This window comes from Opisthocomus hoazin, chromosome 6, assembly GCF_030867145.1.
Source record: "Opisthocomus hoazin isolate bOpiHoa1 chromosome 6, bOpiHoa1.hap1, whole genome shotgun sequence".
In the NCBI taxonomy this organism is placed as follows: Eukaryota; Metazoa; Chordata; class Aves; order Opisthocomiformes; family Opisthocomidae; genus Opisthocomus; species Opisthocomus hoazin.
In genome coordinates this window covers 64,845,609-64,873,270 of record NC_134419.1, presented here as the reverse complement: position 1 = coordinate 64,873,270, position 27,662 = coordinate 64,845,609, and the positions used below count along the sequence as shown (strand labels likewise).

The 27,662-nt window shown below is 46.5% G+C and overlaps 1 protein-coding gene across 1 annotated transcript in view; it reads right to left on the bottom strand.

Moving 5' to 3' along the window:
- The window catches only part of FBXW4 (F-box and WD repeat domain containing 4), a 62,698-nt gene that overhangs the window by 4,097 nt on the left and 30,939 nt on the right, over positions 1-27,662 (bottom strand). Inside the window, exon 6 of the mRNA XM_075423589.1 lies at positions 11,132-11,197. Within this exon, the coding sequence (XP_075279704.1) occupies positions 11,132-11,197 (66 nt within the window). The remainder of the gene's footprint in view (positions 1-11,131; positions 11,198-27,662) is intronic.

Here is a 27,662-nt window from a genome sequence, read left to right as displayed (position 1 = left end):
GGCAGATCTCCTCAGAACCACCCACCTCTGAACAAGCACCCTCTACATCCACAGTGAGCCTGGCCACACTAAAGTGTGTCTTCTGTCTCCCAGACCAGACCTCAGTCTGCAGTGCTGCAAGATGGCAGCAATTTTTAATGGCAGCCTGGTGATGTCTCCAAGTGAAAAAATTCAGCAAAGGGACAGGAGAAACCAGAGAGTCTGGATTCCCACTTTCAGAGCTTTCTGTGCAGCACTGAACACCACCCAGATAGATGCCTTGCTCTCAGTGTTTCTCCATGCCTTTACACCTCACTGCAGTGGTACCAAGGCATCTCAGCAGAGCCACACCTGTTTTCCACTCCCCTTTCCAGACTAGGCAATAAAAAAGCAAGAAAAGAAAAAAAAGTGAGTAAAAAGGATTAGCTTTTCTCTGTAAGCAGGAAAGGAGCACAGACACTTGCAAGTTACTGCGGAAAAGCAAACCTTGCTTTGCTGGTTTGTTAATCAGTTCAGTTCTCCTGCCCCAAGAACAGGTCAGCCAAAGCAGCTTTCAACTGGGAGGTCCAGCCCCTGCGTGCAGCAGCAGTCCTTCAGCAGTTCACAGAAACAACGCGTTAGTTGCTACAGTGAAGGACTTACAACCTGACACCAGGGGAAAATCATATTGTGCTGTACACTGGGCACACAAACCAAAAGACCTAAGTGTTCTACCATGAGCACACTTAAATTGGTAAAGATGCAGAACACGATTAATATTTCCCCTGTTTTTCAGCAGCTTAAGGTGTCTCTGGACCAGCTACCACCATGCCAGGCTAGCTCCACATCCCTGCAGCATATGCAGCCGTGCTGAGTCCATGCTGCGAAGGGAACTCTGTCACCACTACTCTCCCAGCCTTGGGATTACAAGTTAGTGCTCACAAATTGTCCAGTCTTCATTATCCCAAATCCTCTCCGCCCTCAAACCCCAGTCCCCAACAGTTTCCACTTCCTAGGGAGCAAAACCCACAGCTAATCCTTAATAACCCATAAAGGATCAAGATAACCCATCAAGGGGCAACAGAAAAGCAGCAGATACACCAGCACATCACCGATGTTTTTCTAATCACTTACATGGGCAGAAGATACCTACTCAACGAGTGACAGAAAGAGATGTGATAGTCATCTTGAACCTTATTTCTCAGCAGCTTGCAGAGATCACCAGCACCAGTCAAACGCAGCAGGGAACAGCCCTCTCCTTTCCTTTGTGGGCCCTTTTTCACCCTCTCCACCCAAGCACCTTCCAAAAAACAGGTAGCTGATCCTCAGCACTTCAGAGGCCAGGGTGCCCTGTCCTTGTTATGCGCTATGAAGGTTAGTCCGCAAGTGACTGTGTACCCCAAGCCAGACCAAGCATGGAAGTTCCATACCACCTCCCCACCACGCCCTGGCCTTCCAGCAGTAGCAAGTAGCAGCTGTTTCCCTCCCAGGCCCTCGTTGGGCAAGCCAGGTAGTTAGCTGTGCAGATAGTCGGAGTTTTACTGTGTTTTCTGTACTGAACGGCCTGGGCCAGATAGTGCCAGCATTCACTCCCAGTGCTGGGTGGCACCGACAGAAACAACCCCGCACCAGTGAAGCAGAATCACAAACACAACAGTGCAGGTTTCCTGGAAAGACCAGCCTAGAGCCAGAGCTGTCGGCTTCGACACCTTAACCACAAACCACCCTGGCCAATGCAGTGCCTACAGACACACCGGCAGGCCTCCAGTGCTGAGCAGGAAACTCATGGATATTCCTAGTTTCTCCTACTTAAGCATCTAGAGAGACTGAAATCATACTGGCAGTAATCCGGTACCAGCCCACAAAGAACAGAGCCAGAGCAAATCCAGCAGCCCAATTCATCCCTAGCACAGGAAAGCTGCGTTAGCACCAGGCTCTGGACTCCTTGCTGACAGAATGAGATGTTTAAACAAAGTCCCTGTGCCTGGGAAATGTATCAAACTGATGAGTCCAAAAATAAAAGGCATTTTGTTCAAGGACTACAAAAAAATCCTTTGATTCATCTCAATCCATTCCCCCGTTCTTCAGAAAACAAAACTTTAAAAAATTACTTTTAAAACAAGCTATTTGCTTGGGATTTCCACATTTCACTCTTTTCTTTCCATGCTGGTAAACTAGCCATGAGAATTGCTACTGTGATACCTCCTAAAGACAGGAGCCTTCTAGCCTGGAAGCAAAGCAAACTACCAAGGAATGGTAGAAACAAGCTGGTTTCTTTAAGTTGTGAGGGTTTTTTTTCTGATTTTTTTAAAAACAGCTTAAGGCTCTATTCCTCCTCACCCCAGCAATATGAAGACAAAATAAGATCAGTCATGGCAGAGCCCAGGTTAGTTTCCAGATAATCCCTGGGATGTTCCTGTCACCAAGTTAAAGCCACATACAGCCTCCCAAGCCACAGCGATTATTTGTGCAACTACAAAAGCTCAGGATTTCCCTGAGACCCTGCTGGTAGCTGGAGTCCAAAAGAAGTCTGCACCTCCCTCCCTGTACCCTGCCCATTTGCTGCAGGTCTTGGCCAGCTGTCTCCAATACACATGAACTACACGCCAAAAGCTGGGATGAAACAAACACTTTCCTCCCCACCCTCAATTTCTGGTGACCTCGATTCACTAGAACTGATATTACACAAATACGCAAATTCTAGGAAACTGCTGAATTCAGAACATCTGCTGAAAACAGGGATGTGCAAACTAGGACATACTCATTTGCTCTGGAAACCTCATCTATGAACCGTGATCATTCATCAAAGAGAAGAAGCCATTGCATGTAAGCAGGTGACTATTCAGAAACCGAATAGAGCTCTAAACCTGTATTTTAGCCCCAATAACTACTTGCAACAAGCCAGGTAGGAAGCATATGCTTTTTTTTTAAAAAAAAAAAAAAGTAGAAAGAGCACTGTTCAGTTCAAAACACTGGGATATTTGAGTATCAAACAAAGAAAGGAAACAAAATCCATTTGAAAACAATTATCCAGAGCGCAGCTTTCGCACAACCTCTGTCATCCAATTTGGAGAGCACACCAAAGCCAAAGGGAAGAGCTGAGCTGTCATCTCTTCCAGGTGCTTTGCAACAGCAGCTGAGGCACCCAGGGGACGCAGCAGCTTATGCTAAGAAGGGAAAGGCTTGGGCAAACAACATCTATAATGTACGTAGGGAGAAGCATAAATCCTTGGAAAAAGTTATTCTTCATAGAGTTATCCTACCTCGAGGTTACCCCAGTGTTTAGCCAAGGCTGCTAATTCCTGCAGGGAGGTGCAGGATTGGCTCGGGGAATTCTGAGGGAGCACCTCCAAGTGAAATGGCTCAGAGATGCTGTTGTAAGTGATTTTCAGGAGAAATGCCTCTCTCCGCTTCCTCAGCGCAGCTGAAGGGACTCAAGGCAGTAGGGGGGAATGACACCAACGATGGTTTGAGATTGTCAGGGGGAAGAGACAGAAGAGGGAGTTTTGCCTTCTTTTCTTCTGCTTTCTCTGAATTGGCCCACACACGCTTTAAATGGTCCAATAAAAAGATACAATTTCTTTACCTTTCCAGCTCTGGGAACCTGTGAGTTTTTGTTGTGCAGGTTCCCGTAAGGTTAAGTTCAGAGGATAAACTGACATGCTGGGCTATGGGAAAACGCCAGTTTCTTCAAATAAAGCCACAACGGTGCAAAAGAGACCCTGCTGGGGCTTTTATTTGGGAAAACAAACAGAAATGGCACCAAGCCCTTCTGCTTTACGAACCAATTTAACTATAAAACCAATGTTCTCCCTCTCGGGGGTGAGCAGGGGAGAGAGACAGGACATGACAATAGTCCAAAACCTTGGGGGAAGAAAAAAAAAAGAGAAGATAGGACAAAAAAAGTTGTCTGTCCCCTTTTCTTTCTTGTCCATGGCTCCTTTTCTTAGCACACGTGTGTTCTTGTAAAAACGATTAGATTGCAATTTGTATAACATGGTGACCCCCAAATTCAGACATTTAACCCCTTTTCTCTGCAAAGAATGTCAAGAATGTCTTCCCTGTCTTTCTTTCCAACGGGAGGAGTAGGGGGGAATTCTCTCAAACTGTGATTTCTTGGGGGAAGAGAAAGAGGGAGGCGAGGAAAATAAGCAGGGAATTCTCAAAGCCCCTCGCCTTTCGCCCCACTTGTGTGGGAACAGGCGGCTGTATTGCTCCCTTTCTGGACAGAGCTCTGCAGGTCTCCTTTAGTGGAGAGACAAAAAAATGGAGAGTCCAAATCAAAACAAAGCCATCTGTTTAAATGAGCTACCGCTAGCCAGTGGCAGAGGGGGTTCCTCATTCACTCCTTCCCATTCTTCTCTCTTGCCTCTGGTGATTCTCTCTCAACCCAGGGAAAAGTAAAGATTGCTTTTGCTTTGGCTCAGAGGGATGAAACTGATTGATGCGCTTGGAGTGTCCAGCCCCTACCCACGCTCTCTGATTGTTCAGGGCCTCGTAAAGTTGTCATAAATACGCCTGAACAGGAGTGCAAAGGCCACAGCATGCCCTGGACATGGACACATCCAAAGGGCAGGAGCTGGCCTCATGCTCATTTGTGCGAGACAGAGCCAAGACTGCGATGGGGAGGAAAGGATTTAGGATAAACACCTGTATGTTCTTCCTCTTAGAATAGTTTTATTTTCAGGTTAAGGTGCACCAGAGCCCTCTTAGCAAAAGGAAAGCAGAGAGGGTTCAGAAAGACAATGCCAAAAAACCCCCAGAAATCAGTAAAGAACCACAAGACCCCTAACAGTTTTGAGAACACACGCATAACATGGGAAATAACATTGCACAGACAAGACTGAAGCCATCCACTATAGCCAAGAGACGGAGCTCTGAACACAACAAAGTCTGCTGAAAGGAACAGTCATCCAAGAGACGGCCACTTAAGAGGCTCCCTGCAGCAGCAAGCTTTCTCCAGCACTGGCTCAAGTAGTTGGCCATAGGCCTGGTGTCCTGCCTCCAATGACGCCCAAGATCTCAGAGCAAGCGAATCAAATCCTAAAGTTCAGAGCTGCAGAACTGGGGTAAGAATTTCCTTCTGGCCTTGCCAAGTGGTTAATTCATCCCCAAAGGCAGGAGACCTGTTTATATCTAGTCTTGCTGCTGAAGTTACAAGTGGGATCACCAGCTCCATGAGGAAAGACCTGCTTTTCCCTTTGCCTAGATCTACATTCGGACTCTCCATCCTACCTAATCTTACTGCAGAGGGAATGGTTCCCAAGGACCAAATTAGAAATCCAAACAAAGTCATCGTGCCAAACTGATTTAATATGAACAGGCCAAGAAAGGGTTTGCCTGAAGACAAGAATTCCACCATGACAGACCCCAGTCTGTCACTTCACCAACCCTTTTTCCTTTGAATTTCAGGAAGAAGGCATTGCATTCATTAACCAAAGGACATATAAATGGGAATACCCAGAACTGCTGGTTTAAAAAGAGTGAACAAAGACATCTGTGGATGCGATGGGGAAACAGCACAGTGAAAAAAAAAAAAGCAGGAGAGCCTCAGGAGAAGAGAATGAGCCCCCATGTGAGGAAGGGCAACTACCCATGTGTCATCCCACTGCAGTGAGCGCAGGCAGTAGAAGGCACACATTTGCATTCACTTGCCCAAGGTAAGCACAGCCCAGAACATTGTTTAGCTCACTGTTGGATAAGTTTTGGATTGCTTATTGTGATTTAAATCTGCATTCAGCCAAGTCAGAGATGCTGAGAAAGAAACCCAAGCCTGAAAGGAGTAGGGAGCCTCTTTCCCACAAAACCTGAAGAAAGTTTCCTTGGCCAAAAAAGATACTTGCCATGATGAATCTATAGAAAAGTAGGACAGGAGAGAGGTTTCTGCATCTATAGCATGGTATTATGATTCTTCTGGCCCCCAAATCCTGTGAAACTGTTATCAGTGCCAGGATAATATTTACTATTCCTTGTGTCTCCTGTTACCAGAGATATCCATCCACTTCTCTGTGACTGGATAAATCCAGTTTTAATGCCAGGGTGAAACAGACTGCCCACGCTTCTTGGAGTCAGTTACCTTTCCTCTCGGTCTAGCAACTCCAGTTCAGAATCCATTTGCTCTCTTCACCCAACAAACTCCTTTTGTCATTAAATGAGAGGATCTCAAACTTATTTAAACCTTGGAGTTCAAACCTGTGGAGAGAATGATCTTCTACAGAACTTGTTTTAGAACACAATGCTAAGAAGTCTGCTTGTGAATCTTGAGTCAAGCTTCTACATCAAAAGCTTTTGTTGAAAACATTTAGCAATGTTTTTTATAACCAAGAACTAGACCTGCCGATTCTCATTTAACTTATCTACTTCCACACACAAAAAATCTGAGCATGACAGGACATAAAGCCAAGGAGGACTGGATTTAAAAAGAAAGCATCAGTAGTCATCAGCTAACCAAGGTGTTCAGTGCTATATACTGCAACTGTCAAATTACACTTGCTGTTTAAGAACAGCACAGGGAGCCCAAGTTTTAAAGCTCTCCCTCCTTGTTTGCAACCGCTCACGTTCACTCACTCAGTGGCTCTAAAGAGCCACCAAAGTGGATGCAGATCAACATACACCTAAATTTGAAAGACAGCAACTCATTCTTGCCCACCCCACTGCCCAGACAGATGTAAATTAGCAAGGGTCCCATGGAAGCACGTACCAGAGCTCAAGCAGCAGCAAGTTAGCAAGCTTCAGCCAGCTGCCTACAACAGTAACACTCATCCTGGCTCTGAGAGAGAAAGAGAACAATGCAATAGCACTAGAGGCAAATACAGATTACTAACCTGCCCAGCAGCTGCCCGGCTACCCTGAAAGACTCCTCCCCACCCCTCTGGTGAGGGCACCAGCTACGCACCTGAATCCTCCCTCTCCTCCACTCTCAAGCCACTCTCAAAAATCCTCTACCTCCCACCTCCCCAAAACTTGCAGACATCAAAGGCAGCTGCCTTGAACACCTGAAGAGCAGGGGGGCCTGACGGTCAAGAAATGCAACTCTGTATCTTCCCATTCCATGCAGTCTCTATTTTTTTTCTCCCCGTCCCTTTGAAAAAGGTGGCAGAGATAAATGGAGAACAAAGAAACAAGAAAAAGCCACAGCTTTGGCCCACACCCTGCCTATTACTTAAGGGGGAAGGAACTCTTCCGAAAGAGGAGGAAAAAAAATGTGCTCAGACACAATGGCTCAAAAGGCCAGGCAGCAAACCGGGCCACTTTGTACTGCTAACAAGGGAAACCTAATTACAGGAAGAGGGCAAAGAGGGACAGATAAAAGGAATACAAAATTTCAACATCTGTTGCCATAAAGGGATAAGAAGTGGCGAAACGCAAAGTGTCAGTTTGGTGTCAGTGATGGCGTAAAGCCACTTTCAAAGGGCTCAGGAGAGGGAGAAAAACTGAACAAGAAATTAGAGGGTTCTTAAAAAAAAAAAAACAACACAAAAAAACCACTCTGCCAAAAATGCTTTCAAAAGAGGGGAGGAGATGGACAAAGACTGGATATTTAAAAGGTAGAGGATCTGAGGTGGCTTGCAGGGCACAGCTAACTTTGGCTCAGTTTTCATAACAGCTCTCATGCCCTGTGTCTGCCACATTGGGTCACAGGAAAGGACAATGTAGGACTTGTGCATTCAAAGTGTTCACAGCATGAGGACTACCATGCCAGGCAGATCACTCGTCCATTTGAAACATCGGGCTTGGCAGAATAGTTCCAAGAGCTGCTGCAAAGTGACCTCTGGAGTATCCTACCTTATGGACAAGCATCCTTGAGGCAGGGGCATTTGTCACCTAAAGACATGCAGACCACCATGACAGGCTGGGGAGCAATAGTTCTCCACAGGCAAATGGAGCTGTTCCCAGTGGTGCGTTACCCTCGTCTCTCAAGGACTTTAAAACTCCCAAAAGAGAGAGGGCATGGGAAGAGAAAGAAAGAGGAACAGGATCTGAAGAAAGTTTCCTTTTCTCTTGCTTGCCATTACCTGGCTGTTCTGCTGAGCCACACGCTGGCACTGGCAGATAAGACAGGAAGGTCTGAGCAGAGAAAGGCAAAAGCGAGCAAAAGTACCTGACCTGAAAGATGGGCAGCTGCCATCATGTCTTTCACTGAACAGAAGGGCAAGGGGACTTGCAAGAGGTCAGAGAGTCAGCAAGGCCTGATACGGGATGCAAGGACAACGTTAGTATCCAGTGGCCCATGTTGCTAATCGGTCTCTTTCCTGTGCAGACCTCTAATCACCTAAGTTAATCACAGCCCCCCTCCACACACACACCTTGATCCTGAGTGGCAATAAGCACACAGCAACTTCCCCATGTCTAAAAGCAATCAGATGGCACAATGTAGCATCTGCAGGATGAGATGTGTCCTCCAGAGGTGTAGCTACGCAGCTTCAAAAGCATAACGAAAAAAAAATCCTCCTTCATTACAGGAGAAATGGCCAGGTGTAGCAGCAGCTGGAATTTCAGCCATCAGAGACAGTGTCTTGGCATTACATGGTCATTTCCCTGCTTTAGACTCCCCTTGACAATTGCTTGTTGCTGCCTGTTGCGGCTTTGATCCAACGCCATCATCTCAGCAGAGTCAGAAATGAAAGACAGTTGTGGGGGTGGGATGCAGAAGGAGGTGTTTCCTTTCCCCACTAAAAATTTCCTTGCTGACAAACCCAACCAAGCCCTTTTCAAAGCCCAGAACATATTTCCAGGTGAAGACATTATCCCCTTCCTCTTGGAGGGATGAGAATGGCTGCCCCAGGGTCAGGGAACAGCGAAGGTCATAAATACGAAAACATACCATGACCAACAGCTACAAGCACCATCCAAGGACTTATCTGGCCTGGAACTAAGAAGATCAGTACACAAAAGGTTATTTAAGCTTTAAATCCTTTTGTAGCATGTTCCAGCTCTCAGCTGTTGGGGAAAAAGACCACCTACCCCAAGGGAAGGGAATGCCACAGAATCTGCTGCAATGTTACTTATGCATACACCCCCCCACCCCCCCCCCAAAAAAAACCCCAGCTAACTGAACTAACTGGTCTTGGACAACACTAAACATCTATGCGGTGCTAAGGATCCTGTAGTTTTAAAGAACACATCTTAAGCATCGCTTTGCCTCATTTTTTTGACAGAGAAGTTGCCTGGATTCTGCTTTTAGAGATAATGTCGTTGCCATGTTCAGCCTCGGCAGGTCAGACTCTGACCCTTTGTGGCCACAAGGCAGGGGTAAGCAGCAAACTTGGAGGGCCTGGCTCTGTCTGCCGGATGTTATCAGGACACTGGGCACAGGAGGAGCTTTTCAGTCCTGGGTAGATCTAGGATTTTGAGTTTCCATGCCATGCTCCCATTTGTGGAGTTTGACCAGGGAGACAACATACACAAGCCTCACAGGAAGTATTTCCCTACGAGATCGCTTCTGGCAATCACTGCAGCCTTTCAAAATTAATCCAAAGCTCCGCTGGGAAGAGCAGCAGTTTATGGAGAAGTCAAGACCTGGAAGGATAGCTCTGTACTCCCTCACTATGAGTGATCACATCAAGTTTCATGTGCTAGTTTCCCAGCCATGCTCCCTACTCAGTCTCCTGCCCTGTACGTGCTGACAAGACCCCTAGCTCACACACAGGTCCTCGGAGAGGAAAAGACCCAGTGGCATGGTGCATTCCAGCTGTGACAGGTGAAGGGGGAAGAATAAGTTTGACACTCCAGCCATTGCAACAGAGGCCCCAGTGGCCTAGGTTGCCTTGGCTTTTTTATTTGCCTGTCACTCAGGCTTTGACGTTATTGAAAGATCAAACTCCGTTGTGCCTGTTCATTACCTTAATCCTATTTTCTACACAGCTTTATTATCTCTTCAGGCTTCCTTGGGAAAGGTTGTCAGAGCGGCTGGGGCAGGGGGGAAAGGGTTGCCTATCTCCTCACCCCTGTCAGATGCCTCTATTCAAGAACAGCCGAAAGACTTGATGGGCAGGGGTATCACAGCACAGCCTGCATCCTTCTGGGGTACTCCAAAGGTACCACTGGACTAGGTCATGCACCACAGGTGAATGCACTAGCGTGGTCTTTCCTGCACCAGTTTGTCCTTTGTGGGATGCATCCTTTGCAAAGTCTTTATTTTTGTTACTTCGGAGAAAAACAAACTGGTTTATATTTGTGTTTGATGCAGTTAACTCAGACAATCTAAACTATAGATTAGAAGGCAACTGGCCTCAGACCAGACCTGCGTCCACACCAATCCTCCTCTACCTCCCTTCCCCACATACAGCTCTGCTGACACCCCTCAGACCCCTTCTGCCATTGCCCCCCTTTCCCCCCTCCCAGAGCCTACCAGCTCACCTCAGTCCTGATGGCACTCCCTTGATAATCTGTACTATGCCACTCCTACCCAGAGCATACCAGTCCTAGAAAGCTGAGCTGCTGTTCAATAGTCCTGTCAAGTATTTGCTGTCTGTCCATCACTACACAAAGACGCCCAGGCTGAGAGTTTCAATTTTGTCAGCAGATGAGCCTCATGTCAGGATTTGAGCCCAACATTTCCCCAGTTGCTAAGGTCAGCACCTTCACCAAACAGGAACTACTCAACGGCCCCAAATCAGAAGCCACAGCAATTAACCTCCTCAATGCTTATTAAGACAGAGAGAAGACAGCATGCTTACGTCAATTCCGTAGATAACCTGTTGCCACCCCTAACCTCCCTGAGCTACCAGAAACACCAGTCAGGACAAGATGACTGTAGAGCCAGTGTTTGCCTCTGGCTTTTGAGCACCACAAACAAGTGGGTGAATGGGTAGGGATGCAGATCACCTTCCTCACCCCTCTGGCTCAGGCTGCAGCATCAACAGAGACAGATGAAAAGAAAGGTGTAATGGGCATATTCTGACTGTACACGGGTAACAGGAAGAAACCAGGATGGCTATGCCATCGACTAGAAAAGCTGGGAAGAAAAGCTGAGCTGCTCCCTACTGAACCAGAACCACCACCTTTCCACACCAGTTTGTTCCATCCCCCAGTCCATCCCACATCTCATGTTTAAACATCCATTGCCTACATGGACTAAAGGAATGATTAAACAGCATCTCCAATATTGCATTTCTCATTGTTACTCACTTTTCTCATTAAGTCTTTCCCTGTAACCTGGAAGCTCACTCACCTCTCAAGGTCCCAGATTCTCAGAGGTGAGGTGTGTCCACAGCAGGCTGTCCCCGTCACAAATGAGCTGTTTAAAAAAAACAAAAACAAGGAAACAAAAAAAACCACTTACTAATCCTCATGTTCTGAAGAAATAGCGCATAAGCAAGACAGAGAAAACAGCCTACGAGACAGGCTTCCAATTCTGTTTTAAGATTATTTCAGCATGTTCCACTGCATTTCACAAGGTGCAGGCAGCAGCAAAGGGAAAGCTGCCCCAGAGCTCTCAGTAGCTGAGCTTCCCAGATACAGCAGGTCACAACCACAGAAAACTAACAGGACATAAAGATGTATTTGCATATGCAAAGGGAAAACCTAAAACAAGAGTAGCTGTAAATTGCAATGACATTTTCAAAACAGTTAGCACAGTACTCAGCGCATTTCATGTACAGTCAGCACTGTAACCTGCAGAAAGACCCCATGGAAAATTCCCTGTCACTTCCTACTTCATGTCTTGCTTCTGTTTGCTGCCAACTTCTGAGCACAATCAAGAACTAGCTGCAGCATCACAGGCCTAATGAAGCACAGAATAGGCAACTCCAGTCCAGCCTGCTCAAAGCAAGGCCAATTTCAAAGCTGGATCAGGTTGCCCTCCCCAGTGCTCAAGCACTCTCTATTAGAGGAAGCACAGCTCTCCTACAGCAATCTTTGGCTCAGTTCACACTCTCCAGCAGGATCCATTCCAAAGTCTTCTTTGGTGATGCTATGTCCCTGCTGCACATGCTGGCTCCAGAGGTCACCTGACAGCAATTGGCCTCAAACTGGTTTGTAAGACAGGAACAAATTCTTAAAATCAAGCAGCATGAACCAGGGTGCTGTGGTTCTCCACACCACACTGCTTGTTTTGTGCCAACTTCCTATCCTCAGTCCAAATAAGAGAAAGCAGTTCACACAAAGATTTCTAAATAAGCTATAAATGACCTCTCACAAAGCCACATTCATTGCAGCTACCAAGAATAAAATGCCAAAACTATGTTTAAGTCATTGCAACAAGGATAGCGTGAGTGCAGGAAATTGAGCCTGCTTTAAATAAAAGCTGGCTCTATGCTTTGCCTAAACATCTTTCACAACATGACATGGGGCTGGCAGCTGAAAGAAGAAAGCAAAATAAGGAAACAACGTCACGTCTGTAAAAATAGCAATTTTTAAACATTTCTTTGATCATCTACAAGATTCTTCCTTTGGAATTCAGAAGGTGTCTCCAAGCCTCTACTGTAGCAGGAAGGGATTCTTGCAGCATCCTTGACTTCTGTGAGAAGCACTACTGCTGGTGTTACAGGGCACCTAGCAGCAAAGTGGTGAACATGCACTGAAATCAATCAAAGCCAGAGAAAAGCCATGTAGAAGCAGAGCCAGAACTCAGGACTCCTTCTACTCCTAGCTCTGGTTTAGCTGAGCAATTGGTTTCTGCACCAAAGCAGCACTGCCAATACACTCTGCAAAAGAGGCAAGCAGACAACATCTAACCATCTCAAAGAGCTATGGGAACCAAGGAAGAGCTACAGTTATCAAGTCTCTCTTTTCCTGCTGGCTTTATTCCTCCTACCCAAACTCACATAGCCTGTAGGTGTCCACAAGTCCTGCGACCCTTAACTGCTCTTTAGGGCTAGACAAGGCCTGCAGCACCAGAGCTATTTCAAAGTCTCTCCAATCAGGCTTTTACATGCAGAATCCCAGGTTCATCGGCACTGCACATGTAAGTGGCCGAATGCACTTGTAGCGCAGTGTAGCACAGGGATCTCTGCACAGATGCAGCAGGGTGCATACATTATTCTTCTCCATGGAAGTCCTTGACCAAAGTCCAAGAGTCTAAAGAAAAGCCAATTCCGGTTGCTGCGCAGCAGCCACAAGGACCAGTTTAGCAAGCCTGCAGCATTTCATATTCGGAAACAGGGTTTCTGCTCAATACCTGCCTTCTCTTCCCTGGTACAGTGTGCACGACTCCTTAAATGGTGTGTGGATGCTCAGGCAGCGGCTTCTCCCTTAACACCATCATAGTGCAGGACAAGAGGGAATACTTCCCTTTTGCCAATGTCTCCCATCTTAGAGGAAAACAAGCAAAAGACACCCACTCTGACAGCCCACCCATCACACCCCATGTCTGGAAAGCAGCACTTTGGTCAGGGAGTCCCTTAGCTACAAAGCTAGGTGTTGGGTTCTGTCCCTCCCTCCCCAGACATAATCCATTAATAACTACTAAAGCCAATTACCGTAGTTAGAAATATAATAGCAGTCAGGGAGTCAGTCAAGCAGGCAATTGGGTGCTTAAGATTTTTTCTTCTGGGGGACAAATTGACTCGGTCCCAGCAGAGAACGCCCTCACGTGGGAGACAGGCCCCTTTGTGCAGAAGGTATGCACAAGGCTTTGATGGTTGCCACAGGTCTAAATTAGCATGGAGGCACACCAACAGGGAGAAAAAGGTGGGAGGAACAGCAAGGTCTAATCCCCGCTCATGCTGTCAATTCTGGCCTGTAGCTTACCTCCTCAGTCTTTACCCCCCACCCCTCAAAAAAAGAGAGAAAAAAATAGCATTAGATTAAGAGATTTCTCTCCAGCATTGCACACAGGCCTCAGGGCCACAAACAAGTCTCTTCTGGGTAAAGCTGACTCCATTCAGTCAACAGGAATTTTGTCTCATACTTCAGCAGGATCAGGTTTGCAGGCCTTATCTTCAGCAGGCTGGAGCCCATTAGCAAGCAAAGATAAGACTTCTCCCAGAAAAGTCGGGCACCTTCACTACCAGGATTAGAAAGCCGCATTCACAAGACATGCACAAGAAGTGGTGCCAGTGAAAAATTGTCAAAGCCTGGGAGTGAACTGACCTGGAAGTCTGGATTCCCAGAGAATGATACAGAGCCCCTCACTTTGAGTCTGGTCTGCAGGCATACACCTTCAACCCCAAGGCTTCTCACAACCAGGAACCTCGCAGAGGTGACAGTTTCACTCCAAGCAAAAGGGCAACACAAGTCAGCTTTGGTAGGTCTAAAAGAACACGCAAAGTGGAGCTAAGCACGTAAAGTTTGGCTCCAAAACTTCTGAAACCTCGTTCAACAGAACTGAACCCTTCTACCAAGCTTGCTTCTTTCAATTTACCTTCAACAAGGCTTTTTGTTTTAGGAAGCACAGAGCACACACAAAAACCTCTGACCTAGAGTAGTGCAACCTCTTCAGAACTGTTCTTGCCAGCTGCCCAAGAGAAACAACTCAAGCTGAGTTACTAGCTTAGCAAGCATCATTTATTTTGCCTACAATGTTTTCAGGAGTCAGAGAGACTGAGGAACGACTAGATTGGGCAGAGGAGAGCACAAGATACCCTATATATACATATATATTACCGCAGGGATGATCCATCTCTCTGAAGTATATACAATACTACTGATGTACACAGACACCAACAAGATGCATCTACATCCTACATAAAAACTGCTATGTCCAAGCTTCAGATGGCCTTGGAGATGCAAAGTCCCTTCCCCACTAAGCTTTCCTCTCGCCTGTGAAAGCTGCTGGGTACCATGGCTACAAGCTCCCTCCGAAAGAATCCTCTAATAGGAAGATGGGCACCACTGCAGGGCTTCCTTAAGAGAGCATGTTATCTTCACAGGGATCCCCCAGGAGGTAAAAACAAGCAAGCTGACATAACATTTCCACCTCTGCTGTACCAGGAAGGCCAGGATTTCGCAGAGGATTGACACACACATACTTCCTACACAGCATCTTTTTGTTGTCCAGAACAAGGCATTTTCCAACTTATCTGATACTTCAATGTTCTCTTTCCCATCTGAAACTCCCTACTGGGGGGGGGGGGAAGATTGCTTCTCCTGAAGCCAGACCTTCTCTATGCTGCAGCAGAGATATTTCATTAGAGATCATCCGCCCACAACAGAAGCTGGGCCAGGGAATGAGAGAGAAGACACATCCTGGCAGTGCTGTTGGAAGAAACACAAGAAATTCTCTCCATCTGACTGCCTTGTGGTTGTTTAAGAACCCATGGCATTTCTGGCAACAGCAGTAGTGCTCTGGCTACAGTCCAGCTGCAATGACCCCGTGCTTGCTCCCAAGATGCCCACTACACAGTTTCACCCCACCTGTAGAATCCCTCTTTACCCCATCCTGGACAGAACGTTGCCAGATGTGGATGAACCAGAGGGAAAGAGGTAGCTGCCCATCAGTCCTTTTGGAAAGATGCTGTTTGTCATGAGGCTTGGAAACAGTCTCAGCTCCAGAGATACACATCCCATTCTACAGTACGTACCTTCCTCACTATCAGCCCAGCCTTCAGAGCAGGCACTGCCTGAGCTGGGAATTCTGCCATGCAAAGTCACTGAAGGAACCTGGGTGAAACAGGCCCTTTTCCTCTTATCTCTAAACTTCCCCTCTGCCCCCCAGCTTGCGCCCTTCCTCTGTTCTGTAAACAGATTGCTTCTCAAGTCCTATTCTGCTCTTTGGGGATTTCAAATCCAGAATCTGCTTGACACGTGCAAGAGTCTATTCCTTCCTCCTCGTGCATTCCCCCACCCCCTGGAATTGGACATCGTTGTTCCATTTTGGAGACTATTATATATGGAGACTCATCAGACCAGGAAACAAAGAAGTTATTACTTGACAGAGCCCTGCAGCTGGGAATGTGGAAGGCAGGGGGAGAGGAGGGGGAGCACCAAGGGAGACAGTTCGGGGGGGCTGGTGGCAGTGTTATGAAAGCAACCAACAGAAAGGACAGCTCAAAGATGGGAAACATCTTTCTTAAAAAGCCTCAAGTGCGATGAGAAAAGGAGGAAAAGAGAAAGCAAGTCTAAAATGAAGAGTGGAGAAGAGAGAAAGCAGTTGGTGCCAATGGTGCCGCGGGTTAAACACACGGGTCTGTGGGTTTGTGTAGCCTTTGATTCAGCACTGACACGCTTTGGCAAGGGAGGCCATCGGAGCTGTCAAATCCTTCACCAACGTGCCCATCAACTGTATTCAGCTCTCCCCGACCCGCACTGGCATTTTAATTACTGTTGGGTAAACTAATTTGTACAAATGAAGGCAACTCTGCCTAATAGAATATGCAAGCTCTCTGACCTCTGACAGGCGATGACACAAGATACAAAGGAGGCAGAGGAAGGCTTTTTATCAGAGCCTTATTACTCTCTATTACTCCAATTAGTTAAGCTCCAGTGCTCCTAATTGGGGGAAAAAATTGCAATTAAATCAATTTTTGATGGGCTGAAAGTGGGTTACCGAACCGCCCTGCCTGTGAAACACTGATATTATAGCAGCAAAGGTCAAAGTCTTTGTCGGCACCTGTGGGGCCCCCACCTCCCGTCTCTAAGCCCCTCTGCACCCCCCCAACACACACACGCAGCTCGCTAAGACAAATCATTAGAACATGTCATGTCTTATCGCAGCCGCCACCATCCTGCCAACCTCATCAGTTGACATCATTATGGAAGGTAACTCCTCCAGCATGAATACAGTGCTAAGGTCACACAAACTTGATGGAGCCCCTGCTGAAGAGCCCGGGAGCAGATGCAACAGTAACAACATTGTGAAGGGGAAAGGAGGGGGTCGGAGACTCAGCACGGGGAGGTTTGGCACCTCCACCATGGGGGCTTCTCCAACAGTCCAGAAACACACAAAGCGAATGAGACTGAGGTAGCAGGGGGAAGCAGGTGCTCCTTTCCCAGGGGCATTTAACTTGCAAGGAAGAAAGAAAAAAACAAAACAAAAAAAAACCCCCAACAACAATACAGCATCAGTTTAGTATTTTCTTCTGCATGAGAAAGTGGGCACCACAAACATGCAAGAAGTCCCACCTGTCTTTGATTCAGGCAATGCTGGACAAAGGACTGTGTGGTCATGCAGGGCTGGTGTTGCCCCTTCACTACCCCAGACCTACCTCTTTAGCCCTACTTCGTGCCTCTTGCAGGATGACCAGAGAACTGAAGCAAGCACCTTCAGCATCTCAGAAGTCAGCTGGGTTATATGCTAACAACTCAGTAACCACAAACTGAACAAAAATCAGCCGGTAAGACAGTTGCACCAAAAGTCTGGCCACTGTTAATGAGTCAAAACTACAACTTCCCAGAACAGGGAACGTGGGCAGTGGAAGGCTATTTAAAAGAATATAAGACTGGAAAAGCTGAAGAAGCCAATGACACGATATAACTGTCCAAAACCTGAAATAACAAGTGCAGGTTGCATCCAATTTACTACTGCTCTGCAATATCCCTCTGGCTTTTGGCTTTAGACTAAGCCTTTCCATATTCCTCAGTCCTCAAGGGCCTTCCCATACTTCCAGTCCTGCGTACCACACTCCTCCTGCATCCTTGCCATGTAATGCTTCAGCTCCAGACTTTTGGTGCAAGGAAAAGATGACAAGGTCCATCAAACTGACTTCAACATTTTTCTATCTGTATTGCTGGCTGCTGTTCTAGGCTCAAGGGTACCCACACTCCTCTTTGTTAAAGCCTGGTTTCAGGAGCCTGCTGGCAGTCTCCTCAGGTCCCTGACCTACTCCAGACTCTGCGCAAAGCAGAGCTTCTAGAGTGCTCTGGAGCCAAGCTTATATTTGGGCCCAACTGCTTGCATGCGTGTAAAATAGTCTTGTATTTGGACTTGATCACAGGACTGAGCTCACCTGAGCAAGCAGAGACACCCACTGCAGCATAGCCTCATTTTTGTTCAGTGTTGAATGACATTACCAAACAGAACCAACAGCTAGAGGCAAATGACCAGGCCTCTTCCACAAACAGACTGGAAAGCGCTGGCACATTTGCTGCTGCTTCCTTGAGCCTTGTGTGCACGCTGCAGCATTCCTCAAAGCATCAGTCAGCTCTGGGTTGAACCATGCTCCTGATGTGCATCATAAATTGCACACAGAGAAGCTACAGCAGAGCTCTGCCACTCCCCACCAGGGACTCAGCACAGAGAGAAAATCAAATGCATAAAGATGACTGCATGAACACTGCAACACTTACAACCATTGCTGCTCCAAGAGGAAATGCCACGCTCTGGCAAGGAGCGCCAGCAACACAAGCACAGACAGACTAATAGCTCATTCACACACTGCCTTGAGCCCCAAGTGGGCCAACAGAAAGTGGCCCCCAGAAAGAAAGTATTTGCATTTTGTACTGAAGGGCACTGTAGAGATGCTGGGCTGAAAGAGCAAAGTCTCACATTTGAGGCAGAACTCCAGCGCTTTTGGTAGAAGAAATGCTCACGTCACTGTCTCCCACGTCATTTATTGCATGCCTCAGGGTAGAGGGAACATCAGCTTCACCTCTCCAACCCTCTGCTCTGGCCTCTAACTTCAGTGTCTTCCTCCAGACTTCAGAGACCCACAGGCTGGAGAACAGAATATGCCTTTAATATCCCCAAAGGCCCAAATCTTAACATGGTAGATGCATCACCCCTACTTTCGCAAGTTGATTAGCAGGTACCCAACCTAGACACCTCCATCTTGCCTTCACTGCTTTGCAGTTTCACCCCATATTGTCTGCCCAAGTCACCCCATGAATTTGTTCACTATGCCTTAGCCAGCCCTGCAGCAGGTAAGTTTTGTGAAAACACGCAGCCAGCTATAGAACGTAATCCCCATTTCTGGAGAAAAACTGAGCTCAATGACATTAAGACAGAGATTCCAGACAAGACAGACACATGCACACAGACCTCTTCCACAATGCGGCACTGAACAGGAAAATATCCTTTATTAGAAACTGGTGAATCCAGCTACAGAACAGTCCTGATGTTTCTAAGGCTGTCTGCATCTAAATTTCACCCTCCTTTCCTCAATACTCCCCCCAAGACACATGCTTTTAGGAAGCAGCAAATGTCCAGGACAGGACCACACTCAGATTAGCTCTATAAAAGTCGATTGATGGTCCTGAGTGTTCCCGTATAAGAGAGGTATTCAAACACTGCTTTTCACAGTGTTGCTGTCATTTTTCAGAACCTCAAACAGAATTGCCTTTGTGGCTGCACAAGCATTTCTACTGGGCCGATATCAGCCCTACTCCTTTCTTAGCGGGAAAGGCTTGATAACCCATGTTTAAAACTGTAAAATACTTATTTGTATGGTATGTTCACAATTTTTCATCATCCTTCCTCACTCCCCAACCTCTGGGCTTGCCAGGCATGAAGCAGTTGTTCAGAACAGAGGTTTCTGTAAGCACTCCTGCATCCCTAGCTCTCTCCAGACACAATTTAGTCTCCAACTGATGCTCAACTTATTACTGTTATTACAGGAAAAAAGAGAATCCTTAAACATAGAAAAAATGTAAACCAGCATATAACTTGGGCACTGGTCTGAACAACACGTGACAAATACCAAGGCGGGCAGAAAGCCCACGCCAAAACGATTTCGCCTCTGCACGCTTACCAGGCATTTCTGTGAACAGGGCTCTCTTTGCAGGCATCCACTGGGGTTACATCTTGGAAGTCGAATCATAAAGAAATTTGACTCTGCTGAAAGCCACTTCCGAGTCTAAAACCGGGGCTGTGCAAGAGATACCCTTCTCTATTCCTACCATAGAAAGCTTTCTGGGGAGAAAGAGAAGGGAAAAAGAAAAAAGAGGAAGTCTTGGGACTTCCAGATCAGTCCAAGACTAGGTAGTTAAACACCACTGCTGCAGGATTATTCCAGCTTATCAGTAACCAGAACAAAACCTCACTAATTCTCAGAATCTATAACATTAGAAAGGCAAAGAAAGTTGCTACTAAGGTTACATGCGTGTTTTGAGGAGTTTAGGGGAGGGGTTTATTGTTTGTTCATCTTTTGCAAGTGCAGGTGAAATATCCACAGCTGGTATCTGGATTTCTTTAATTACACTATGCATTCTCCCTTCCAACATCACTAGGGCACCCTCAGCCATCCGCAGCAACATCATCTTATGCTCTACTCTTGCTCTACTCCCCAGAGCAGCCACTCAGATACAGACTGGGAAGACTCCTGCTAGGTACCCACCAGACACTGTGCTCTACCCCCGATAGCTACACATGCCATCTGCAATACGGTGCAAGGGAATTGCAAGGTGACTTCATAAAAATATCCATTTTGAGCAAATCCACTGGCTTTTTGGAACCAATAGAAAGGAAGAAACAGCTGAAGCTGCTGGCTGAGCAGCAGGAGAACATGGTCCCTGGATGAGATACCCCAGGAAAAGATGGTGTCATGTAAGGCAGGGAATCTACAGACCATCACATATCTTGGGCAGATCTCTGAGGGCTTGGCACTCAGTTCTCACCCACCTGCACACCCACCTCTAGCCTTCACACCCGACACCTGTCCCCTCCCTTCCAAGCACACCACCATCAGCCTTCCCCCTCACCCCGGTGGGGAAGACACCCAGAGCCTGGCCCTCACCCAGTTCCTCAGACCCCGTAGCCCCCTCGAGCTCAGTGCTCTGGGCCCACACACAGCCTTCTTTACAAGAAGCTCTGAACTTCAGCCCTCGCTTTCTTAAAGCCTGCCCAGGTGTAAAGCTCCAGCGATTCCTTTTTCATTGCCATTTTTCCCTCCCTCCTCCCTCTCCCCCTAGCCCCACCAACACTTTCAGGCCACACAGTGAGCCATGAGGTTGGAGTACATGAGGACCACTGCAGCAGTCGTGCTGTTTCAGGCCCCCCCAACCCAAAGACAATTTGTAAGAGCCATTTCTTACCCTCCCCTCCATGAAATAATTTCTGTTAATTGCCTGGTGGGAATCACTTATAGCTGGGGAATACTCTCCCCCCCACACACACCCTAGCCCCTAATTGGCTTATTGAAGTTTTAACGGGGCTTTCACCTGGAGAAGCTGGTAATTATTCCCTTCATTCCCCTCTTGGTTGTACCTGTAGCTTCACACTTGGGGCCTGCCTGGCTCCACGGGGGGGACTTTGTTCGTGGTAACTACAGGCCCCACACAAATGGGCCCAGCAGCAGGAGAACATAGCAAAGTGGTAATTTTCAGCCCGGCGTAATTAGCCAAGGTTCTTTCAGCCCAAACTGCTGAATGGGGAGAGGGCTGCCGGGGAGGGTGCACCATGTGGGAACAGCAGGACGGGGGCTGCTCTCAACAGGCGGATAAAGACCTCTCGGGGGTCCGATCTGGGGCGAACAGAAGAAGGGGGTTGGAGCAGGATGGCCTGCCTGGCAGAGGAGGGGCACAGTCAGCAGTGGGACACGCGCCGAGGAGGTCAGCTCACAACAAGCATCTTTCCCCCAGCCCATGGAACAGGGCAGTGCAGGATGCCAGAAAAGGGGTAAAGGAGAAAAGAGATCCAGTGATGCACAATAGGAGCATGTGAAGAGATGCGATGCATGACAGATTCTTGAAGGCTTGGTATAGCTTACACTCCCAGGGCAGGATTTCTAGTCTATCTTTGCACTGAGATTAAGGCAGGCAACAGGCTTGGAGAGAGGAAACTGGATGGTGCAGGTCCTAGACAGGATAGCAAGAACTGTGCTGAGGACAGAGTGACAACTCTTATTGCTGAGAAAAATCAGGGAAGAATCATTCACCTCCTCCAGCATTTGCCCCAAAAGTAGGGCAACAAGCAGAACCAGGAGGACAGCAATGAGGGCTCCAGGTTCTCTTTTTGCTGAGCCATTTTCCATCAGCAAAGAAAAACCACTTTTCTTAGTGGTGCCTCGCTTATTCCACCTTCCTTTCTGCTACAAGCCTTTATTCCTGCAAAACCTACCAGGAAACCCGCTGCCTGTGGGTTGACCAGAGCACTTAGCTCCCAGTGTATCGCTCCTGTGTCGCACCACGCTGGCATCAGCTGTCCCACAAGGCAGAAACTGGCATCCTGTGGCACAGTGCCTCTGTTGATTCTCAGCACTTGTTAGCATCTACGCTTTCTTTGAATTATCACCGTTGCCTTCAGGATAGAAATCTTTATCCTGGCTGGTCAGCTCCAGGGCTGTAGAAAAGTTAAACGCGTTCAGCTGACTTGATGATCACAGGTCCAGTGCAATGGTGTCTGTTTGTTTTTTTTAATGTTAAATTATGTTTTGAAAAAACTGATCTTGTGTCCCTTATGACTGCAGCATCCTACTGGAAAGCAAGACTTGTCACAATCTAAAAGCTTGGTCCTTCTTCTGCAATGAAGGCCAAATGGTAAGTAGGCAAGTGAAAACATGACCACTACTTTCATCAGAGCACCAGTTACACAGGAGTGCTGTGCAAGCCCTAAGAGATGATGCAGTCACAACAATCCTGACAACAAGGAAAGAAGATCTCCAAAGACTTGGTATGTAGGAAGGAGACAGACAGCACAACCCCCAGGGCACAGACTTGTAATTTCTGAGCTGCCCACAATACACAACTATGACCAAACGCTACAGGAGGTTGCAAACTGGAGAAGTAAGTTGCCTGATTCCACCCCACAATACTCCTGTTTCCCTTCAGATCATACATATCTTTTATATTTTACTAAAGACTCACACAGAAAGGTCCATTTTTCAATTTCAATATAACTTTTTGCAGCCTCGTCCAAGCTGCTTTAAGTACTTGCCACGGAGATGAGTTCAGCTAGATACTGTGTGCCTTTGGTTCATCAATGCTCAAGACTTTTTCCTTAAAAGCAGACTCTGACATTTGTGAACAAAATATGTTTGTCATGAAATCAATGCCAGCATCTGAGAAGCAGACACCAAGAATAAATATAATCAGACCCAATCTGACCAGGCCAGTTTTGAGGCTATGCAGAGAAATATAGTGAACGTTCCCAGCACCAGTGGCAAAAGATACATAATGTTGCCTATGCTCATACCTTATCACAAACCTTACAGTGTCCAGGGCTTTTCCTTCTTACAGTCCCACACCCTACAACAAGGGGACACGTAGAATTGATTTAGTAAATACTCCAGCTGTCATTGCTTTGGACAGAAGTCTAAATACATGCCCATGTGTATAAAATGCTTAAAGAATCATGATGAAAAAGAAAACCTTTCCTATTTTAAAAATATCTCCTTTCTATTTTTTAAGCTTCAGGACTGCCAAGGTCAATCCCAATATATTTTCAGATGTGACTGGCAGAGTTTTCCGTTAACAAGTATTCTTTTAAAAATGCATATTTATAATGACAACTTATCCAAACTTTTCCATTAGAACATATGACAGAAAATGACTTTTCAATAAGCCAGCAATTCGTCCATGCCAGTGAGGTCAGGGGGAGGGGAGAATCCTTTCAGGTTTGCCAGAACAACTAAAACCCAAGAATGTTTCAGTTTAAAAGTAGGGGTGGGAAGGAATCTGTTTTCCTGGTGCCACAAGCCATGAATTACTTTTGTCTTATTCCTTTTGCCACATACATGTATACCAAATTCAGACTTCCCAATTTAGGAGAATTTTAGAAAAAGTGATCAGGGTGGTGAGGAACAAAAGGACTTCTCAAAAAACATATACTTTTGTCATCGTCCCACAAAGGGCAGCAGTTCTTTCTCTGCATCACGCAGAGGCAGGAGCTGTACTTAAAAAACAGAGTGCTTAATCTTCCTCTTCTGCGCTACGATATTCAAACAATTTCTAAATGAAGTCTAAATAAGTTGTTCAGCAGGGGAGAAAGAAATAATGCTCAGAGGGTTTTAAGAAGCTAAAGACCAGTAAAGGTGAAAGGGAAGAAGTGTGTATACGTAGCACATGCTGCACACAGAATGATCCAGGACACTGAGGCATGGAGACACAGGTGCTCTGTGGAGGAGGCGAGCAAAGCCTCATCTGCATTTAAGTCAGCCATGAAATGACTCCTAGAGCTTTCCTGCTCTGATCGTTCCAGCCTCAACATGGATACACTTGCAACAACCTCAATTCACTTAGCTTTAAAGCTCTGGGCAGCTTCCCCCTCCCCAGCTCTCCACTATACGCAATATAATTTGCTTCAGTGTTTTCACACTAAGAGTTCAGAGCATGTCAACTGTTTGCCCCTAAGCAACCAAGATTCTGAATGAAGCCCCTGCCCTCCATCTGCAGGTTCAGGACATGCTTGCTTGTGAGCAAGCACCACAGTGAGAAATAAAACCCACTAATGAGGCCAGAAAGGACAGTCCCAGCCCTGTATACAGAGAAAGGCACACAAGATTTCATTAAACAACTAAACAGACACACACCTAAGATGTAAGCATCTTTAGTGGCCACCTCCCACACAGATCCTGAACTACGTGAAAACCCATTGAAAAAGTGGCTCCAACCATCCTGACATCAATATACCATAAAACACAGGTTCACAGCACAAGTTATCATCTTCAGCATTTGTAATCAGGCTGGGCTGCAAGGCAGGCCAAGAACTATTGAATTTCAATGATAACTGAGATCAGTCAGATGAAGATAGGAAAGCGATCAGGCAAAACAGATGCTGTAGAGACAGGGAAAGGACAAGGCAAGAAGGTGATGAATAATTTATTATGATACTTAATGTCAGTATGTTGGAAAAAAAAGTGACACAGAAAATGGAGTAGGATGGAAAGAATTGCACTGGGAAAGGACTGGGAAAAAGCCTCTTCAAGCACATCTCCCATGACTGCAATGGAACAGAGTATTCCCTAAAACACATTGTCCTCTGATGCCAAGAAATACCTGATAAAGGGATATGAAGTACCACACTGCCTCCTCTCCCTCTATGCTGAGTTTCAGCATCCGTGCAAGGACAGGAACGACTCTCACACACACATTGATACGATGCACAGTCGGATTCCTTTATTATTCCGCTTGTGCGGTTATATACATTTTCCATATCTGCACACGCGATCACGCTTATTCGGATAGGCTACAGACATAAATCACGGGCTGTTCACACGCCCCACATTCCCTTATGATTGGTAACTATGCACTAAGGCCAATAGCAACAGACCGCCTCCACGTCCTTGAACACATCTTGTTTTTGCTAGCCCACACCATGTGCACTATCAGAACTTTCTCAATGGCTATTCTTAGCTGTCTTTTCCAGCGGCCTTTTCAGTTATGCTGTTTTGCTTAAGCGGCCTAGTCGTTCTAACTCTCAAGCTACATCAGCCCCAACACCTCTATAAGCTGTTGTCTAGGTGAAGCAGGACAACATGCTGGCAGTCAGTCCTACAACATTTTAAGGAACAGAAGTCTGGAAGCTTTAGATGGACAGGCAGCTTTGTGGGCAGGAGCGTGAAACCACAGTTTCCTCCTTCCTTTTCCATGGTCTGCCCCATTCCCATGTGCTCCGAGAGTTTAGGAAGTCTCACCCAAATCCACAGTTATTAAAATAACCATTTTTACTTGCCAGGTCAAACACCCACATGAAGAAATGCCAGAACCAAGCTTGCTCACACATCCTCCACTGAAATGAGCACATTACTAAAAGCGTCAGTATTTGATTCTGCAGCAAGTTACAAATGTCTCAGTTGAAGCTGTTACTGGTCTTTGTCATGTGGATACAGGATCCAGTTAATGACCACCAATTCAGGTTAGGCTGCATCTCTGTGGACTCCGGTCAGAGGCTGCACTGGGAGGAAATGATGAGCTTATCACATTTCCGGGATGCCGACACATGAATTCCACTCTAAATAACAACTGGCCAGCAAGTACTTACAACAGTCGCAGCTTGCTCCTGCTTTGCACAAGCCCATCAATACGAGAGTTGGGCTGGCTTGGGAAAAATACTAAAATCATAAACAGAGCAGAGGGTATCCAAAGAAAGGAATCACTCACTGTATATCCCCATAAGGTGGTCACGCAAAAGGTTTAAAAACAGAACAAAGTGTCCCTTCCTCAGGACACAGCACTGAACTGGAGAGGAGCCTATGAATACCAGAACATTAACAGGTTCAGAAAGAAGAGATGAGCTGTTCACAGAGCTAGCATCTGCAAATGTGAAAGAAACACTAGTCCAAATGCAAACTCTGGCCAGGGAAACCTTAACCTCCACATCCCTGTAAGGTGAGAAGGAACAGGCAGGAAAGGATCTTTTCGCATTTGTCTTGTTTCTTACTCTTCTCCCTAGACATCAACTACTGACAGTGCTGGACACCAAACACCAGGGTAGATGAATGCCTGACTGACCCACCACGGCCAGAACAACATGAGAAATGCCCACCTTGGTCAAGCCATGGCCCATCTAGCTCACCGTTTTGTCTCCAACAGTGGTACTTGCAGATGTTCTTTAGGAAGAACATATAAGCTTGGTAACTTTGTGGTCATTCTCTTTGTACTGCCCCAGCATCCACAATTGGTGTGTTAAGGATTTTAGGAAGTGTAGTCCCACCTAATCCTTCATTATGAATCTGCTATCTGTGAATTTGCCAAACCCCTTTCAAAACTGCTGGCATCATTCACCTCCATAACCTTCTAGAGCATAAAGTTCACTACACACTGTGTGAAGAAATACTATCTTTTGTCCATTTTAAAGCAGTCTTGTAGTAATTTCAACTGTCTCTAGTTCTACTACTGTAGGATTTGGTGAATAACACTTCCCCACTCAAGCTTACCTACCATCATCTTACTCTCAATATTTCTTTTCAGGCTGGTTTTACCAGAACTGCCTAATGGAGGCAACCAAATATCAGCACATCAGTAACTTCTGTGGTGTTTGATTTTGGACCAAATACAGAGAAAGATGGCAAAACCAAGATACAAACCAGTAATGCAGCCATTTCTTTGGCACAGAGGAGTGCTCCTCTGCTGCTTCTCCTCTTCAGACCCTGTTGTTTCATTGCCCCTTCCAAGGCAGGATAGAGTTAATTGGTTGCTCCAAGCTTTGAGGCTTCAACCAGTCTCAGTCACTCCTAGACCAGCAGGGACTCATATAACTGGCTTCACTGCAAGAAGTAGAGAGGCACCAGGGGTCTGAGGATCGTCAGGGTCTCACAAACCATAGTTTGGGAAGCAGAGGACAGAGCCATTGCACAGTGGGAACAGTACTGTTCACCTGCACTCAATACTACCAGAGTACCTGATATTTTCTACCACACACCAGGAGCATGAAGTACTTGCTCTGCCAGGCTACACTTATCTGAAGTGGTGTGCACACAATCCACATTCCCAAATTGCTCTGAGACCATCAGAAGACAGATATTAAAGAAACTTTATGGCTTTTCCAACTTCTGGAGTAGGCTCCCTTGCTTCTCCTCTGTCAAAGATGAGAAAATTCAAAGGGAGTGTATGGAAAATGAAAACATGTTCTAGGCCATGTGTGCTAATCAATACTCTATGCAAGACAGAAAATAAGAAGCAATAGAAAACCTGTTCCAGCAGACAGTCCTGCTCCATCCCCATCCCTCATTAAACGAGCCTGGACAGGCAAAGCAGGTCACCGAACAGAGTGCAGGTGCAAAGCTCAAGACAGCTGCGCCAGGAGGCAGAGACCAAGCACAGCAATAGCAGCAGTTGCTGCTTGGCCCAGCTTAGTCTGTAATTGCTTCTTCTGATCAGACCAGTTCACTACCTTAGTCTCCATTTTTTTCCTGGAGAGGGGAAGAGGTACACACAGAGATGACCACTACACTTCTTTTTCCCCTGACAAACACCAAGCTGTTGGGTTCCAGTTTCCCAGCCTCTATCCA